General features: G+C 39.9%; 1 protein-coding gene across 2 annotated transcripts in view; it reads right to left on the bottom strand.

The window, feature by feature from the left end:
- mitfa (melanocyte inducing transcription factor a) overlaps positions 1-17,418 on the bottom strand; it is a 19,437-nt gene extending 2,019 nt beyond the window's left edge. Inside the window, exons 1-9 of one of the 2 annotated variants that reach the window (XM_034870369.1) lie at positions 17,363-17,418; positions 12,697-13,486; positions 2,622-2,834; positions 2,435-2,530; positions 2,183-2,291; positions 1,657-1,740; positions 1,246-1,302; positions 800-875; positions 443-590 (exon numbers count right to left, since the gene is read on the bottom strand). In XM_034870369.1, the coding sequence (XP_034726260.1) occupies positions 443-590; positions 800-875; positions 1,246-1,302; positions 1,657-1,740; positions 2,183-2,291; positions 2,435-2,530; positions 2,622-2,834; positions 12,697-12,726 (813 nt within the window). In that variant the 5' untranslated portion in view covers positions 12,727-13,486; positions 17,363-17,418. Of the gene's footprint in view, positions 1-442; positions 591-799; positions 876-1,245; positions 1,303-1,656; positions 1,741-2,182; positions 2,292-2,434; positions 2,531-2,621; positions 2,835-3,646; positions 3,880-12,696; positions 13,487-17,362 lie in introns of those variants that run through there. The other variant, XM_034870368.1, reaches the window with a different exon arrangement.
- Between the last annotated feature and the right edge of the window lie 657 nt (positions 17,419-18,075).

The following is an 18,075-nucleotide window of genomic DNA, read 5'->3' on the forward strand; positions in this document are numbered from 1 at the left end:
TCGAAATTGGACAATAGAAGATTGGAAAAACGTTGCCTGGTCTGATGAGTCTCGATTTCTGCTGCGACAGTCGGATGGAATAAGCGCCGAGCAGAGCCATGGTGCCGCTGCAAAATTGCCTCGGGAAGGAACTTGTTTTGGTCGAACATGGGTGAATTCAAAGGTTGTTTCAGTCATCAAAAACTCAGATAGGACAGATATCTATCTATCTATCTATCTATCTATCTATCTATCTATTTATCTATCCATCCATCTATCTATCTATCTGTGTGGATTTACCCTGCAGATATCTGAGGAGCAGTTAACCACAGTCCTCAAAAAAGTGAAATCTAGTGGTTTAAAACTACCACTACCAACATTAGCCCCTTGTAGAAGAATGAATAGAATAATAATAATGATAATATACCTGTAATGTTTCCTCCCCCAAAGATCAATGACCAACCTGTATACGAAGCATTAGATGGCGGTTTCCATGCTCCAGCTTCCTCTGTCTGCACTCAAGCTCCTTGGCTCTCTGTTGCTCCCGCTGTAGCCTCCTGATATAGTCCACTGAGGCTTTGAGAATGGTGCCCTTATTCCAGCGCATGTCTCTGGGGTATACAGGAGACAAAGGTCTACAGTCAGAATCAGCTGACTAGCTGACCAAAACAGCGCAGGATTCTTTACAGCCCCTCTGAGCATATATGGTATTAAACCTTAAAGACACTAGGATGTTTTACGAGGAGGATGTTTAAGATAAAGTCAATGAATAGAAAGATAGATGCATTCATTAGCACAAATGCAAACAAGACCTACTTACGGGTCATTTGACTTGGGTATCAAGGTTCCCAGTTCTTTGATACGATCGTTGATGTTGAATCTCCGTCTTCGTTCAACTAGAATTTGTCAAATAATATAAGTACAGCAGCCTTGTAAACCAAAGACCTTGTCTTTGAAAGTCTAATTACAGGTCATAAAAAACATGAACATGAATTTTAATTCAACAAATAAAAAATAAAAAAATGCATATTCATTAAAAAACTGATTTTGTTGATAAATTTCCCTGCCTTTTGTGAAAGTATTCGGAATAATCGGATATACAATTGAAAAGAAAAAACAAGCCAGTGGTTAGAAAGAAAGTTGAAAGTGATATTTCATTGACTGTAACTTACTATTTTGCCATAAAACTAACTTACATGACCATTGAGACAACCATTAAAATTAGAAAACAATTCAATTCTGATGATTCTGTTGTGATTGACTCACTTAAGTTGTGGTTGTCTTTCTTCTGTCTCTCTTTAGCAAGGGCACGGACTTCAGCCTCTGTGAAAGCAAAGAGAAAAGTGAATGTCAGTGCTTTGAGAAAACACCATTGTTTAATATGGAATTACATGTTAATGTTCAACAGTAAATCTGTTACTTTGCCTGCTAGAGCATTTAAAATCTTTTATTTTACCGTGCTATGCTCAATAATCCCATCCAACAAGATATCACTTACATGCTAAATAAAGCTAAAGTCATGTTAATTAACTGTATAATTACAGTTAATTTGTATTGTGTGCGATTTTGTCATACACAAAACACTTTCTATAGAACAGCTTCTGCAATCAGATTGAAAACAGCTTTTACGGTTCACAAACATATTATTTTTCAATTTCTTCATGTTGCTTTGCTTACCTACTGGAAAGCCCTCTGGCCTTTGATAGTTTTCATACAGGCCACAGGATTCATGCTTGTCCAGTACTTGCTTCATGCCAGGAGCTGGAGTAATTATTTGGCAAACAATTGACTTCATAGTATATTGCGCATTGCCAAATTGCACACAATTATTGACATGCTTCACCTTGTACATTCTAATCACTTCCCATTGATTAGGATCTAGTCATGGACAACATATTTTACAGTATAAAACTGTATCAGATCTTAGACAGATAGAACTTACACATTTTTCTTAGTACATACTTTAATCACATTTGACTAACAGATCAAGCGAGGTTTACCTGCTAAGAGTCAGTTATTAGTCACAGAAAGTGTACTAAATCGATAGTCAAATGATTTCCCAGTCTGACTTTACAGAACTCATTGCACCCACCTCAATTCACCACCTTTAATTCAACAACATGATATCTACAGTACAGTAAATCAACAGTAAAACAGAATAAATACTGATACTGTGTGTGAAAGATGTTTCTCAGTATGTTACCTGTGTATTTTCTCTTTATGTTGGATGGACAGGAGTTGCTGATGGTGAGGCCCGGGAGTGGAAGTCCTTGGTTGCCGTACACATCAAGAAGGTTTTCAGACATGGGGAGCTACAGAGTATTAAAGACAAGACATTATAATGCATGCTTTAAAAGAACAACTATGTATTTTATTTAAATTCAATTCAAAGACGTGAATGACAACAGTATTAGTTTTCTATAAACTAATAGAGACTTCAAATGCCAAACATTACCGGGTTGTTCATTTGGAGTCCTGGATCCATAAGTCCAAGAACATCTTCATTGTAACTTGACTCCAAGCTAATAATATCATCAATGACATCATCCATCTGTATGGAACACAAATGCATCCAATTTATTAATCACAGTTCATATATGGATGTAATAAAAGTAAAAGTGTTTGGTAATGAGCAGGCGTACCTCTTTCTCACAGTTGGAGCTGAGTGTGAGCAGGGCCATGGGACTGTTGGGGGCGCTGCTGCCAGGCCCGGGTGGCATGCCGTGCTCGGGGGGCTGGCTGGGGCACTGGTTGCCGACTTTACCCACCAGGGTGGTGGACAGATACTGCCTCACCTGCTGCCTCTGGGCCTGCTGGATGTGATACTTGTTGGGATTCTCCAGGTGGGCCTGCACCTATCAGCAAGAGGTATACATTACATACTGAGATTTTAGATTCATAGTTTTATCAAGCCTAGTTCATGCTTTCTGTATTGTAGATTGGTAAAAAAAAATAGTTAGTTCATACATAAATTAATAAGCATCAAATTGACAAAAAGGTCATATTTTAATTTAAAAAATATTTTTTAAAGTTATGACAGTACAATAATCATGAGTAAAATCTGTAAATTCAAAGATATTTTAGATTCAGTTTGCTGTTTTCTTCTATTTTTAAACCGTGAGTTTGGTTTACTGTACAAAGTAACCACCAGGAACCAAGATGTACAGCTGTGTTGCAGTTAAATTAGTAATCCCATTGCATCCCATCCCATGTATTATGCAGATCAATGAAAACTGAAAACACCATTTTATAAGGCAACTTCTCTAGGCCGATTGCAGGCTTGCTTTGGAACACTGTACCCTGTCACTGGTCAATTTAGTTTAATCCACACAAAAACTCTTCACAGAGAGGAGACTGGAGCATTGCAGTTGTGTCACAGCTATATGACCAGTTAAATTGAATGCAGCAATAGATGCACTCAACAACAGCATGAGAACAACCGTTTAGCAGGCATTAGCTTTTCTGCCACAGCCTACTGTTTAGTTCCTGTAGTTCCAAGTGTAGATAACACTGTATAGAGGGACAATGGCATCGTCTTATTAAATACAGTCAAAATAAATCCTATTTCAACCACAAGAAAATAATTAAATATTAGCTTCATCTCCAGGTTATAATTCAGTCCATCTGTCTTTTTTTATAAAGACAAAAAAAAATCAACCCATCTCACCTGATAGTGGCTGTATTCAAGCATTTCCAACATGTTATTTGAGTATTAAGTGATAGAGAAGCTACATAATCCCTTTATCTCGTTAGCCCTCACGGTGGACAGACAGCTAGCATGTGCAAATCTGAGAGCGCTCACTTGCCCTGCTTAATTTATCCGAGTTTTACGGCTCATTAGTTATGCATTTAAAAAATGGAGGAGGACACCAAAACTCATCCTCCCACTGATATGTTGTTCCAGTTTAACTATGAATTTATGTCTTTATTGAGCCCATTTGACGTCACCACCTCCGGCTCACAAAGGAGCCTTTTTACTGATTGGCCAGTAGCCTGCGAACTGAAGCTCGCTTCAGGCTAACTAACGTTTAATCTTTAGTTCTGCTCATCTGGTATAAAACATTATTTGTTCTGAGCATCAGGAACACAATTGACCCCATTGTTTTACTACAAACTAACCATATCAATGCATGAATTTATTATGAAGTTTTGGGAATGGAGTTTAAGTAGTGTACATTTAAAGATATCATTTGTAATATTTCTGCATTAACATCTGAAAACGACTATATATAAATGTTATATATATTGTTGTGTGCTTACATTATCCCCCATGTTTCCAATAATGTTTAAAACCATGGGATTGTGGACCCCAGTTAGAGTGGCTGCTACATTGTTAGCAGCTACTGGATCCGATGTCCATCTAGCTATTATATGTGCCACGTTGACAATTGGCTCGTGCTACTGTTTGGTTGGAAAACTGAACAACTCAACATGCTATACAGTATGATTGTTTTAACCCCAATTAACAGCGCTAGGCTAACCCTTGATTAAATTTGTCACGTTACATTAGCTGTATAGGTAGTCGACTAATCTACCACTAAGTTAGCCAGCTAGTGCAGTCCGGTCCGCCCGCCTCACTGCCCACCGCGGAGAGACTACAGTCATGATGAGAGCGTGCAACCCCAGAAAAACAAGACTACCAGCTCCTGGGGGGGTTGGGTTAACATTAAAACAGAAGCAAAAAATTACATATTGTACATTTAACCGTCATTATTCAGTTACATTTGCATGGTTAAAAAGGTGAATAGCTTTGATTTTCAGACTTAATGGCAATGTGTATTTATTTTGACTCAAGATTTTTTTTTGCCCAGATTAGGTCTACTCTATCTGAATTGGAAAGAATTGTTTATCAATCCTGGTATAAATAGAGCAGCAGTCAAAGAGGTTGTCTCTTCCAAAGCTTTAATAGGCTTTATTTTTGTGAATCAGTTAATCATGGCCAGAGATGCATAATAGAACTGTAGCAATATTGGAAACAGATTGGTGGGATTATGGCCCATTTCATTTGGTTCCCTTCAAAAACAGTCTAACAAGCACAATGGCATCCTCATTGAACAGTCAATTTATCCCAATAAAAAGGACAACTTGGTTGGCCAGTAGGCTATATGACACTTTAAAGTAAGTCAGCTTGGAAGAATATATCAAGTTTAATGCTGCAATGTAAAGAGGAGTTCAATGGTAGGCAAAAAGAACAGAACATTCTGCATGTGCATGTGTTTGCATACATTTATAGTTTTGCTTCTCATTGCAAAATGGCATTGCAGTTTGGAATCAAGGTCAAAACAAGAAAACGGCACCATTATCCAAAGTTCTTAGTTAAGTTTCTCTGTTAAGAAATTTTCTTTTGCCAGCATTTATCCGGCCAGACTCTGGGTCTGACTTACTATGTATGAAGGGTTTTTAGTTCATTTAAAACATGCACCTTCTCAAAATGCACTTAATTTATTGCATGTGGATTAAGTAATATGTGATGGGTAATTTGTGAAGTACCAGTAAAAGAGCATATTTCTTAGGAGGGGTTGGGGTGAGTGGTCCTGCCTAAGCATCGTTCAGCCACAAAAAAATTGTATTGTTATCCTTTCCCAACTCTCACTTACAGGTCCTTGACGGCTCGTAGTGGCAGCTCCCGTTTAGTAATGACTAACCACAATGACACACTGTTGTTGTAAACATTGTGTTGTGGCAACTTTAGTGTTATGTGGGGACCCGATACTGAGTGTTTTACAGCTCTCTTTACTCTACAAAAATCTAAATGTTAGAGGGTCTATTAAGTGAAAGGAAAATAATTAATCAAATTTGGGAGTATTATGGGAATAAAAGGGGATTACCCGAGCATGGACCAAACCAATCATTTCACTTCCATTTTGTACAATCATGGGAAAATTCACAAAGACGGCTTTGTGGCCGCTCATAGCAATAACACATTAGATATGATATATTTGACCAAATTTAGATAAATATTATCAAGCACACAAGTCAAATTTGATAAGATGTACAGTATAACATCAAATACCTGTCCTGGACAAATTGCATTTAAGGGTTAAAGAAACAGTGTCTGTTTCAAAGTCATCAGCTGTCATCTCTGTTTATTTTCAAATGTTTATTTAGGGCATTTTAATCATAATGACTTATTTGTCTAAGTCTCACAGCTGCACTGGATAAGTTGTGAGCATGCTTTGTACCACCAACAAAAAAATGTGTAGTTTTTTAGGCTGTGACTAATACTCCACAGAGGAATAAAATTGACACCGCACCAAATTCTTTTACAATTTGGACTTTGGATAATTTATAGTAACTGTTATGAATGCACTCCACTGAAGTGCATAAAATGTTTTGGTCTAAGGAATACTGAACCATCAATGATTTACACAAAATGTTGTCACCATTGACAATGATGTAAATCTGTACAAGCACAGAACACATGACCATTGCTGAAAGCTACGTTTTTATCACGTTAAACAGTAAACCAACCCCCAGAATCAAACATGTGTCTCAGAAATTAAGCTGCTTCTCAGGATCCTCACATGTGATGAAGCACTCTCAATCGTGCAGCTAATGAATGCAAACGTCTGCTGCCACATCTTGTGTAACGCTGATGGCACAAAGAGCTTTGGGTCTTTCTCTGGATTAGAATCTCACTAGGAGTTGGAGAGGTGAACACAAACAGAGGAAGTGCCCTCTGGCTGGACAGAGCCTTGTAAGATAAAACAGAGAAAGCATTCTTTGCAAACTCATAGTAGAACGTTTCTTTGTCTCCCCTCCGCACTGTGGCCTTTTCCTTTAGCCAAACCTTTGGCATTGAGAAGAAACTATTAACAAGGGATGTATTTCATTTATCCCTACAGCAAGCCTAGCTCTCACTTTATTCATAGACTCTTTGTGACACAGAGGTTTATTACCTTCTAAAGGAGAGCACATGGGTCTATGTTTTAGACGCCTTGAGGACCAGTAACATTTGGAGAGATAGTCGTCACTACTTGACCCCTGAAAAGAAACAGATCCATTCATTTCTCTCAGCCAGCTCTAATCTGTTTCATACTGCTTTGGTAACCAGCCACACTTGGGGGCATTTTGTCAAAGGAGGATGCGAAGCATTTAGTTTGAGCTGAAAGTTAAGGAGATAACTACACTAGAGCTAAGTCTATGATTTCAAATCACATCAACGGCAACTTATAGAGTGCAAAGTGGATGAGTGACTAGATTAGTACCACTAATATCCCTTTGTTTTTTGGTGAAACAGAGGGATATTTAAATACCACCCTTTAATTCTTATCTTCTATTAATGATAAGATAAGAATCCTTATCTATCTATAAATTGCAGGAATGTCAGTGAGTGTGTGTGTGTGTTATGCACATATCTTTTGATCCGTTTTTCTGATGGATTTCAAATTTGTCATGTGTCTTGCTACGCGCACGAGTAAGTACAGTGCCAAGTGACGTTGTTTGGATTAGAAATGCAAAAGATATTGGTAAATATGTATCTGTAAAAGAAGCACACATTGGCTTTTTCCATTCTAGCCGCTGGCCTTTCCCCCTCTCACACTACACACTGACTGAGCATACCAGTGACAGAAAGCAGCAGAGCTTTGGCAACTACAATGTGAAATACTACGGAGCCCCAGAGGTGACATGGAGAGAAAAAAACAAAACATGTACCAGGAACAAACACTTTTGAAAGATCTTGACTTTGTTTTGCGAGATATTGAGTTTGATTTTTTGAGATCTCGCGAATCAAACAAACAATAAGGATGACCTAGCTAGCTAGTAGCACAACATGATTACATCAAAACAAGGGTTATGTTTGAATTGTTTGAAAGACAGGAAGCCAGTGTTGATTGTAGAACTGGACTAATGTGATCCACTCTCCCGGTCTAACAGCAGCGTTCTGAATCAGGTGTCAGTCTGATCTGACACCTGTAAAGACCATGTCCTGACACAAGTCGTTTAATTCTTGATGTATTCTAAAGGTAAGAGTAGGCCGATTTTGTCTTAATGTTGATTATTTAATTTGATAATGGCATTAATGTGACACATTTCATTTAGAGGTAAGTACCAATTGCCAGACCTATCTCCACAGTGCTGGAGCGCCTATTCCTTTGACTGTCACGGGCACTCTGCTATAAAAACGTGTAGATCAGGTGGCAACAAGTTGAAAGTGATTTCAGCCATTTAGTGTTCTTGTGATTTGTTTTTTAAGATAATAGACACCAAATACTGCCCTACCTGGTGTTTAAAGTTTGCCACTGTTCCAGCTTTTATTTTAAAAGTCAAAGGTACAGTAGGGTCTAACAGGATGACCCTTCACTTCCAGGTAAAACTGATGTAGTTGTATAACTCCTCTTGCAAATCATCTGTGCCTGTGCACTTTCAAAGGGAGCGCTAATAAATTATTGTGTGCTCTTAAATGTATGGTTGTCAATACTTCTATTAGATATCCCTAAGACGACAGGGTAGGAGAGACTGATGAGGCCAACATTTTTAAAGATTAGATTTTTGGCTTTTATTGCCTTTTTTAAAGGACAGATACAGAGTTTGGATGGACATGCAGTAATGGGGCACCAGCTCCACCAGAACTTCCATTTTATGGGAGAATCCCAAATGAGGCAGGCGAGAGGCGGGAGAGTAACATTTTAGGAGATTAGGAGAGTGATCCATGTGCTGGTTGTTAACATGCGACATTCCGGCTGTGATAATAGAAGTGAATATTAGTTAAACAAGGGCTGCATGAACTGAGTTCCGCCAATGCCCGGAGGAAGTAGATTTAACTCTCTTGTCTAATGCTCTTAATAGCAATTCTCTTAGAACATGGAACAACTACAGCAGACGGGTTACTCCATCAAGAGGAGGAGCCTGGGACAAAGAGATGTCTTCTCTGCTCTTACCCTGAGGGTAACATTAGCAAGAACATCCTCTTCAAAGAATGAAGCACATTGTCCAGTCTGTATGGGATTATGAACATGCACTTGCTTAAGTGACAAACAATGAAGCTCAATTTAGCAGCAACACAAACACACAGAGCCTTGTTATGTTGCCTGGTGAGGGGCTATGCAATCAGCTAAGTTTTGTGAGTTAAACAGTAAAACAGTCAAACAAGATACTGTGTGTTCACTGAGCAGCAAGGGCAAAGACCACAACGTCAAGCACGTCCATATTTTGCAGATGAAGGGAAGTATTTTGGAATGTGTGCAGACATGTCCTACTTTTTGAAAAGCTTATCTTGGAGGATCCAATAGCTACTAGAAAATGAGAACAGAGCTCTAGGTATACTCTGATGAGTTTAATAAACAAAAGGCTCTCTTAGCTTAGTTTTAGACCTCAGAGTCTACCCCCAATAATCAAAGAGCACAAAGATGTAGCATTATTCAGCTCAATGTGCCTGGAGTTGGAGGAAAAGGTCAGTGTAAGCCACTAAATGTCTGCACGTGGAGTTGAATCTGATGATTTTTAAAAGTCAGAGATGTTCTGGGCTATTAGAAAATAGGATTGTCTTCGATCCCATTCTTTAAGTAGTTTAAAGACAAAATTCAGGAGGACGATTTAGATGATAGATCAGTTCTATGATCTGAGTTTTTAGAATCAGAAAACTGTCTCTGAAAACTCTGTATACACAAACAACAACCCCAAATACAGAAACTAGACACCTCCCTCCTTACCACAAGAGATTAGGCTACATACGCAGCCATGCAATCATTAGGCTACCTGTCATCTGTTGTGAAATATAACTGTAATAATCAATGGTATCTGTCATCTTTACTTAACTACTGTGCAGTACATGCTGTCACGGTTACAAAAAAGAAATGATTGCTTTTATACTGCATAGGTTTTAATTCAACATTTTCATTATAAATGACCTTTTTCACTTACAGCTTTTGCCTGTTAAACATAGCTTACAATATTTTCTTATCTGCCGCAAGGGGTCTCTTAATTGAAACAATGTATGTAAACACAGACTTTTGATAACGTTGTGAAGTTGCGTATGATTGTGACAGTTGTTATCTTCAAGTGTTAATCATTGATGGATTTCAGCCCGATGAGCCAGCTCCTGGGATCTAATATGGACTGTTCCCTGATCATTAAACTTTATGTTATTGCCGTTAGCATCTTTATAGTCTATATCCATGACATTGCACTTCCGGAGTAGTTGTTGTTCTGCCAGAAATTACGCTGGATGACGCTCTTTTTGGATGTACCGGTGCGCTGAGTTAACTGCTCCTCAGATTTCTTCAGAGTAATCCACTCAGCTGGCTAGACTATGTGTGAGGTTTCTGTTGCACGACTAAAACAACCTTTGAACGTACACATGTTCCACCAAAACAAGTTCCTTCCCAAGGCTACTTTGTAGCCCCCTTGTGCCTCCACTCGGCACTAAGCGCCCACCAAGACGATTGCGATTGATCTAAAGATGCCAATAAACCAGAGCACATTTGTCTCCCATCCTGGATTGCTTTGTGGACTATCTAAACCCTACTCTGCAGCGCTGTAGAGGAAAGGTCTGGCAAAGCCAGACTAGCGTTGTTAGCACCAGGTGCTGGAGTTTGTGCTGGCTGGCTAAATTAACATTAGATTAGTAATCTATCTATACTGCTAACATTACGTGTTGAATTTAACTGTGGGGAGCCTGGTGCTGTTGGTCAAAACACTCATTCTAAAAATAACTTCAGAAGTTTGTTGAACATTGTCAACCTTATAACGTCACAGTACAGTTTAGTCACCAACATCAACTGTAAAAATAGTGGCCACAGTAACTGTGACATTGGCCATTGGTTTGTGGACTGCCGTTTTGAAGACTTGAGTTTGGCAATAGGCCAACAGGCTTTGCCAAGCAATGGTTGTTTATTGTTGCAATGGCATTGCGCTAAGCTAAACACTAGAGGTGGAAAGTTGTCAACCCCACGAAGCTAGTCATCACCAACATGAGATTTACTGGCAGGTAAACAGACCTCTGCCACCAGTTATCTGCATGTACAGCAGTAAAGTAAATCGTCAAGCTTTCCCTTAAGTTACCAGCTAAAGCTAGCGGTAGCAAGCTTGCTTGGCTGAACAAAACATTTTTAGGGGACCAAATTTCCAAGTTCCAATTAATTTGATGTAGTGTAAAAGACCAAAAGATGAAAGATGAAAACATGGACAAAACCCAAAAACAAGTTTACAGCTATTTTAAAGTGCACAGTGCCATGGATATGCACTGCTAAGCCTCTGTCATGATTGACAGGTCAGCGTATAGCCACGCTCCTAAATAAGATTGAATGCAGGTAATGGTTCTGCACTGCCTTCCCTTTTTAGGTCCAGAAGCTTTGTCCATAATTATTACAGTCTATAGTTACCAAACATTAGCATGAGTCACATTTCAGCATAGCACAGTTTGTTGAATTAATAGCTGATTGGACCTCTTCCCAGAACTGTGTGAATGTGGTCAGACTGATTGAGTGACATCTTCCTGAGTCCCCTGTAAGTGCTTTTGCACTGGTTAGGGCGGGAAAAATTAAAGCTTTATCATTCTTATGTGTAGAAAGAATTTGTGACCTAATGAGTTCCTATCAAAGCTCCGGCACAGCTTCAATCTGAGCAAAGTCTAATCAGCCAGAATAACTGAAATCACCTGTGTGAGTGTTCAGAGGCTGGCAGGTATAATGGCCAATGCGGCTTTAATACGAATACAGTACTGTTGTGGCTGATGTTTGCTTATTTTTATATTATCTTGCACCATGCCATAGTGTTTTCCATAAATGAACTCAAGATTCATATGAGTATTTGTTGCTGACTTATGAGTGTGTGATAAAACTCTACTTGCCTTTGTCTTGATCCCTGAACTGGTTTTTCACTTCATTCTGACTGGGGTCAGAGGTAACCTGGCTAATTAAAAGTCCCCTCCCCTTTTGGACAACCTCATCTGAGCTTCATGTTTTCACTTTCATGGTCCAGCAGCTCTGCCCGGTACTTCTAAGCTAATTTTACCTTGCCTGCATGGCTTTGGGGGGGTCTTTGATAATCCACAGACAGTTTAGCTTCAAACTGTCAAGAAGTGTTTTGCCCAGGAAACTGGGATGGTCGTTTGGACTCCCTATGAAAATAAGTATGAGAAAAAGTTTCTCCAAATTGTTCCCACAAATATTTGTCTTGCTTCATCAAGAGCAAACCTCTTTTAGACCAACTTGCAAAAATTGACTAAATCATATCACATGCAAATCTGCGATAAATGGCCGAAATGGAAGGCAAGTAAGTATGAAGTGCCTAACAGTTGAACTTTTCTATCACTGACACGTTGAAATTCCTGAGGGAGTAAAGGAAAAGGATAAGAGCAATGTACTTTCTCTTCGTTTTTTATGTCATATTCTCACATTATCAGTGTCCATTTGGTCATACCAGAAATGAAATGAATGAAAATATGTCAGTGTAGTGGAGCAAATAGGATTAAATGTGTTGAATGCCAAATGTCTGAAACCAGGAATTCGGTGAAGAGATAATCCCCCTATGGATTTATCACAGTCCACTCTTAGAGAATATTTGTTTCTCAGGAGCTGACGGAGATGTAGCCAATGTTCATTCTCATGTTGAATTTGTAATTTAAAGAAGTGGAATATGTAAAACCCAGTTTGGAATAGGTTGAATCAAGACTCCACATGAGAGTATCCACCACCATGTCACCTAGAGAACATTGACACATTTCATATTACGACTAACGCTCACACATGTATACCAGTGTATTGGCCGGCTTACCTTTAGCACTTCCATGGGTGCTTGGCTCATAGCAGGCCCGTTCCGAGGTTGCGTGATATGGACTTAGGAGATGAGTTGGGTGCTGTGGTGCAAAAGGTCCCCGGTCCTCCTCTCTCAGTTCTCCCTGCGCTCTTGACCCTGGCTTTTGGCGAACACCGGCTGGTCGCGGAGCCAAACCTGTGACATCATGGCTGGTAGAGGGTGGAAACTCTGGAGGTGCTTGTAGACGCCATGATTGTCTGGGGGAGCTTTGAAGACCCCAGCCCACCCAAGGGCAGAGACAGGAGGGAGGAGTTAAACAGGCCAGACAAAAAAACATGCTTGTGTGTAAGTGCAAGGCCAGTGGCATGTGTCTGAGTCAGTGAGCAACATGAGGTATTGTAGTGGAGTACAATATGACGATTTAGAGAGAGGGACGCCAGAAATTCTTTCACTGAGAATATGTTATTGTTCTTTGAATGAGGGTAAAAGATGCCATTTGTTTCAGGGAGGTTCTGCAATATTAAAACACTTGCCAAACATCAACACTGTGCTGTCTTATTACATTTAAGTGATTTGCACTGTCCTGATTAAACATTTTAATAATCCAAAACATTTTGCTGTAGAACATGATTATATTAACTTGGTCACAGCAGAAAAAGGTATAAACATCTCTAAAACTAATGAACAATTGGTTGTTCCCACAACGAGCAGACATGGCGTAATATGTAATGTCGCGTTTGTGTTCACCTGTTGGGCGTAAGTCCATCATTCACTCGCCTCTTGGTTCTGATTTGGTCTCCGGTAGGTCCTGTTGGGATATATTTGGCTCATTGATGCATTATGTTCACCAGGTAGGTCCTGATGCTAATTTGCTAACATTTACTGGGAAGGTAGTACAGTGGCTTTTTCCAACTTTTCTTTTTTAAACAACACTGTTGCAAGTGAAGGAATAAAAACATCAAAGCTTTGGGAAGAAAAGCCAAGACTCCTTTCACACACATAGTCATTTGATTAATTACTGAATATAGAATTATTGACTAGAGCAACTTTAAGTCACATTATGGTTGTCTTAGTTCCAAATTAACCCAATTCTATTTGAAAGGAAAGCCAAACCCCTAGCTGAACTGAGGCATTTCACCAATAGTTAATTTTGTTAATTAGCCCACCATCAGTGGAAAAGTCTGTTTGGTAAGATAATTAGGGCCTACACTTGGTTTACCCTCTATGCTCTGGCAGCTAAGAGTATGATTTGGGGGTAAGCCGGTGTGAATATGTGCCACCTGACTTCCAAAAACTGGTCTGTTGTGAGGTCTGAGGCAGTACATGGGCCCTTTCGAAAACACAATGCATCTAATTACCTCACAACTTTAGTCATTTGCAATAATACACTTGAGCAAAAACTCAACACTGTGCTTCCACTACTCTCCACCTGTCCACTCATTGTTCACCCATTTAAATCTGCAGCATATTTAAGCAGACAGCGCCTGCACATCCCAAACCAAAATGGATCTGGCAGTGCACATGCTGTCGGGATGAGGCATTCCCCAGGAAAATGATCCTTTTGATAAAACCACTTCAAATCCTCTCAGCCTGTGCAGCTGTGTGATAATCGCACTAATTAGGCTGACATGTCAAATCTAGCCCTAGTCTGTAGCTATCTTTTTTTCTTTTTACGTAAGAATATCTTAATTAGTTCACAGAACTCTGCACCTTGTTTGATCTTAAAATAGTGAAGATTATTTGGGGTCTTGTTTATGACTTGTGCTATTTAACCTATGTAAATCCTATACAATTCCAGATTTGAGGAAAATTTTCATCCAAAAGTTATCTGAGTAGTAGTTTTCTGGATACTAATTCAATTATCAGTTTTTGGACTTATTGACTGATTTGTTCAAAGCACTTGGTATTTTCACAGATTAAGCAAACAATATATGAAGTATTTCTTAGTGAGTATCAGAAGTAGGCTACTGGTTGTCGGACAACACACGGTCCAACTACTCACAGAACTCCCCAAACAGTTCTACGGTCATTTTTCACAAGAAATGGAGATGGTGTCTTTTCACCTTTCATTTGGCAGTGATAAATTCCCCCTGGTTGCGCAAATGAAATTGATTGAGCTCCAGTATGCCCCTGATCACTACCTCCCGACTGGAAAAATACAGCCTACTAATGGAATCATGCGAAGGCACAGAAGATGCGTGTCTTGTTTGGCTTCAGGTGTGTGGGTGAGAAACAAACTTCTTCTGGGATAATTTACAACAAGTCACGTTACAGATCATAGCTGCAGTGTGCTCTCTCGCATCACACAGCGGCGAGTCTGCGACCTCGACTTTTGCTACACTTCCGCGATAAAGTTGGTGCTAAACTAATTTGCACCTGTGGATTTAGTCTGTGGAGCTCTGAGACAACACAGCCGGGGACAGCAGGGTTTCTATCGCCAGATGAGGGACAACTCTGTCCGGCTTATTTATGTAGCGTGAAAGCTAGCGTTAGCTCAGCCAGCCCGCTTCTAAATACTCTAAATACCTTTTAATTAACTCAACACTTTCAACAGTTAAACTGAAACACTGGCGATAAGCTCCAGGTTCTGCAGCCGCGGACAAGCCGCCACCAGTGGGGCTCGGCCAGCGTGGAAACATTGAGAGAAAGCTTCACTGGGACACGGACAGCTCCAGACCCGGTAGCAACGGCACTACCCCCTACCTGGAGCCCACGGCCAGTGTTTGTGATATAATAAGCTAGCGTTAGCGAACTAACCAACCAGCACACTTATAAATGAATAATTACATTTTAATTTAAAAGTCACGGGTCCGTCTGCGGCTGCAGGACCTGGAACTCACCGCCAGTATTTCAGTTTGAGTGTTAAAAGTTTTAGGATAACTAAATATATATGTATTTATTGGTGAAATGCCAGTTCAGCTAGGGATAAAATGTGTTTCTTTATAAGCGGGGTTCATTCGCTAACGCTAGCTTGCTAACACTGGCGGTGGGCTCCAGGGGGGATGTGCCGCTGCTACCGGGTCTGGAGCTCTCCGTGTCCGGCTGGAGAACAGATGAGGTCGAGGTCGGCAGCGGAGGTTTCTAGCGATGTTTCCACGCTGGCCGAGCCCCACTGATGGCGGTTCGTCCGCGGCTACAGGGCCTGGAGCTCACCCCCATTGTTTCACTTTGACTGTAAAAAGTGTTGAAATAATCAAAAGGTTACAGTATTTAGAAGCGAGCAGGCTGCTAGTTAGCTAACGCTAGCTTTCATGTCCCTCATCTGGCGATAGAAACCCTGCTGTCCCCGGCTGTCCTGTTGGCTCAGAGCTCCACAGACTAGTCCACAGGTGCAAATTAGTTTTGCTCCAAATGTATCGCAAAAAGTGTCGCAAAGTCGAGGGCGCAGACTCGCGGCTGTGTGATGCGAGAGAGCACATTGCAGCGACAGCTTCGAGAGGTTGTAATCACTGAGTTGTGGTTGTAGGCTGCTGGAAAAGTGACTGAAGTGGAAAAAAAAATACGAGTACAGATTTTCTTTCTACAAGATCTCAAATCATGTTCTACAAGTGCTCACATCACATCTACGAGTACACATTTTTTTTACAAGCTCTTAAATCCTATTCTACAAGTGCTCACATTACATACACGCTCTCTGTTTTGCACCATATTTACCTTCATAGTTATGATTCTTTCACGAGTTATAGACCAGTAAAACAGAACAGCAAATATGCACGTATTCATGTGCAAGACAATCTGTGTGTTTTAATATAATACAAATTATCCTGATGTCTTCTTCGTTCGGTGATGTAGGCTTGTACTGCAATGATATTAAAGTTGGAGTTAGTAAAAATGCTCTCACACAGTTGCACCCATGCAGACAATTGGCAAGATGTAGTCAATTTAAAAAGTTGATACTGGATTTAAGTGGATTGTTTGTGCAAGTCATATTTTTATTGTAACCTCAGAGCGGGCTACACATAGAGCTGTAAAAAATAAAATATGCAACATTTTATAGTTGAAAGTTCTTGTTTTTTGAAACAAGGACCCAACATAAACACATGACTCAGCAGCAGACTGTTGACATTGATTGTGTTACAAGCACAGACACCCAATTCTCCTCTGTCAGCATTTAAAGAGACATTGTGTTGATTTAAATCTTGCTCTGTGTCAGGGCAGTATGGGCAGTGTGTTTAGATGTTTGGGTTCCCTCTGTGATGCCAGTGCACTAAGCTGCTAAGGTCTGCCTAGATCTTCTGAATGCCGCAAAACACGTCATGGATGTCTGCCGAGATCCGCTGGATGGCACGAGCAGATCTCGGCCAACCTCTGCTGCTCAGAGCGCTGTACACTGGCCCCACAGAGGGAAGCCAAACACTGTTCATCTAAACACACTACCCATATAAAGATGACACAGAGCTGGTTTAAAATCAACAAAGAATCCCTTTAGTAGAGGTCGTCAAAAATAATTAGCACGCCTGTGTAGCTGATAGTATAGTGTCATAGTGTATATAGTGTTACAAGCTCAAGCATAACACTTTTATCAAGAAGGTCAACCAAAACAAACAGGGTTGAACATGTGGAAAAGGATTATGAGAACACATGAAACAACTTATTCAATCTTTGTAAACCAAAGAGGCATGGATGCTCTAAACAGACAATAAATGTGAAAAAGGATTTCTAGACAATGAAGGAGTTTTCTTACCTTTTAATTTTCATGTTAGTCAGTAGTTCAAGGGTCCCCATATCACAATAGCTGCGGTTTGAGGAATTAGGTCCTTTAAAAGCCCTTTAGGATGCCAGGACTTCCTGGTGTGACACATAATGTCTCACTTGCAAGTTGACACAATGACAAATCCTAAATGTCTTTGGTTTTTGTGGTTAAATGGACATATGGGTTTAAGAAAGGACGAGCAGTTCTGTAGTTTTGCAACAGGAGCCGTTCTCTAGCACAGTCTATCTCAATTCACTCTGGCTGGTGAATAGAGCCAACTGATTACAGAATATTAAGAGGTTAAATAAGGTATAAACACTATCTTAATGTCTGCAGGACCATGACAGTATCCACTGGCATTGTGCAGAAGTTTAAACAGTTCTAAGAAAGAAAGGCAGAAACAACAAAACGTTTTTTTGTGCAAAAAATATGTTGAAACGTGCTATTAAACGGAGATTCTGTTTTAGTCCACAGGTGATTCATAACAATACTCACTCCTTTTCTGACACTGAAACAACCTGCAGAATGAAAAAGAAAACAATAGTTTGCACAATCAATTTAAAGCATTAGTTTTAAATTGATTGGGAAATGCTCTAATTTGCTTTTCTGCTGAGAGTTAGATGAGACATACCACTCTCCTATCTGTCCAATAAATGTAAAGCTAAACCCAGATTCTGTTAGCTTAATTTAGCATGAACACTGGA

Source organism: Etheostoma cragini, chromosome 4 (assembly GCF_013103735.1).
Source record: "Etheostoma cragini isolate CJK2018 chromosome 4, CSU_Ecrag_1.0, whole genome shotgun sequence".
NCBI classification, from domain to species: Eukaryota; Metazoa; Chordata; class Actinopteri; order Perciformes; family Percidae; genus Etheostoma; species Etheostoma cragini.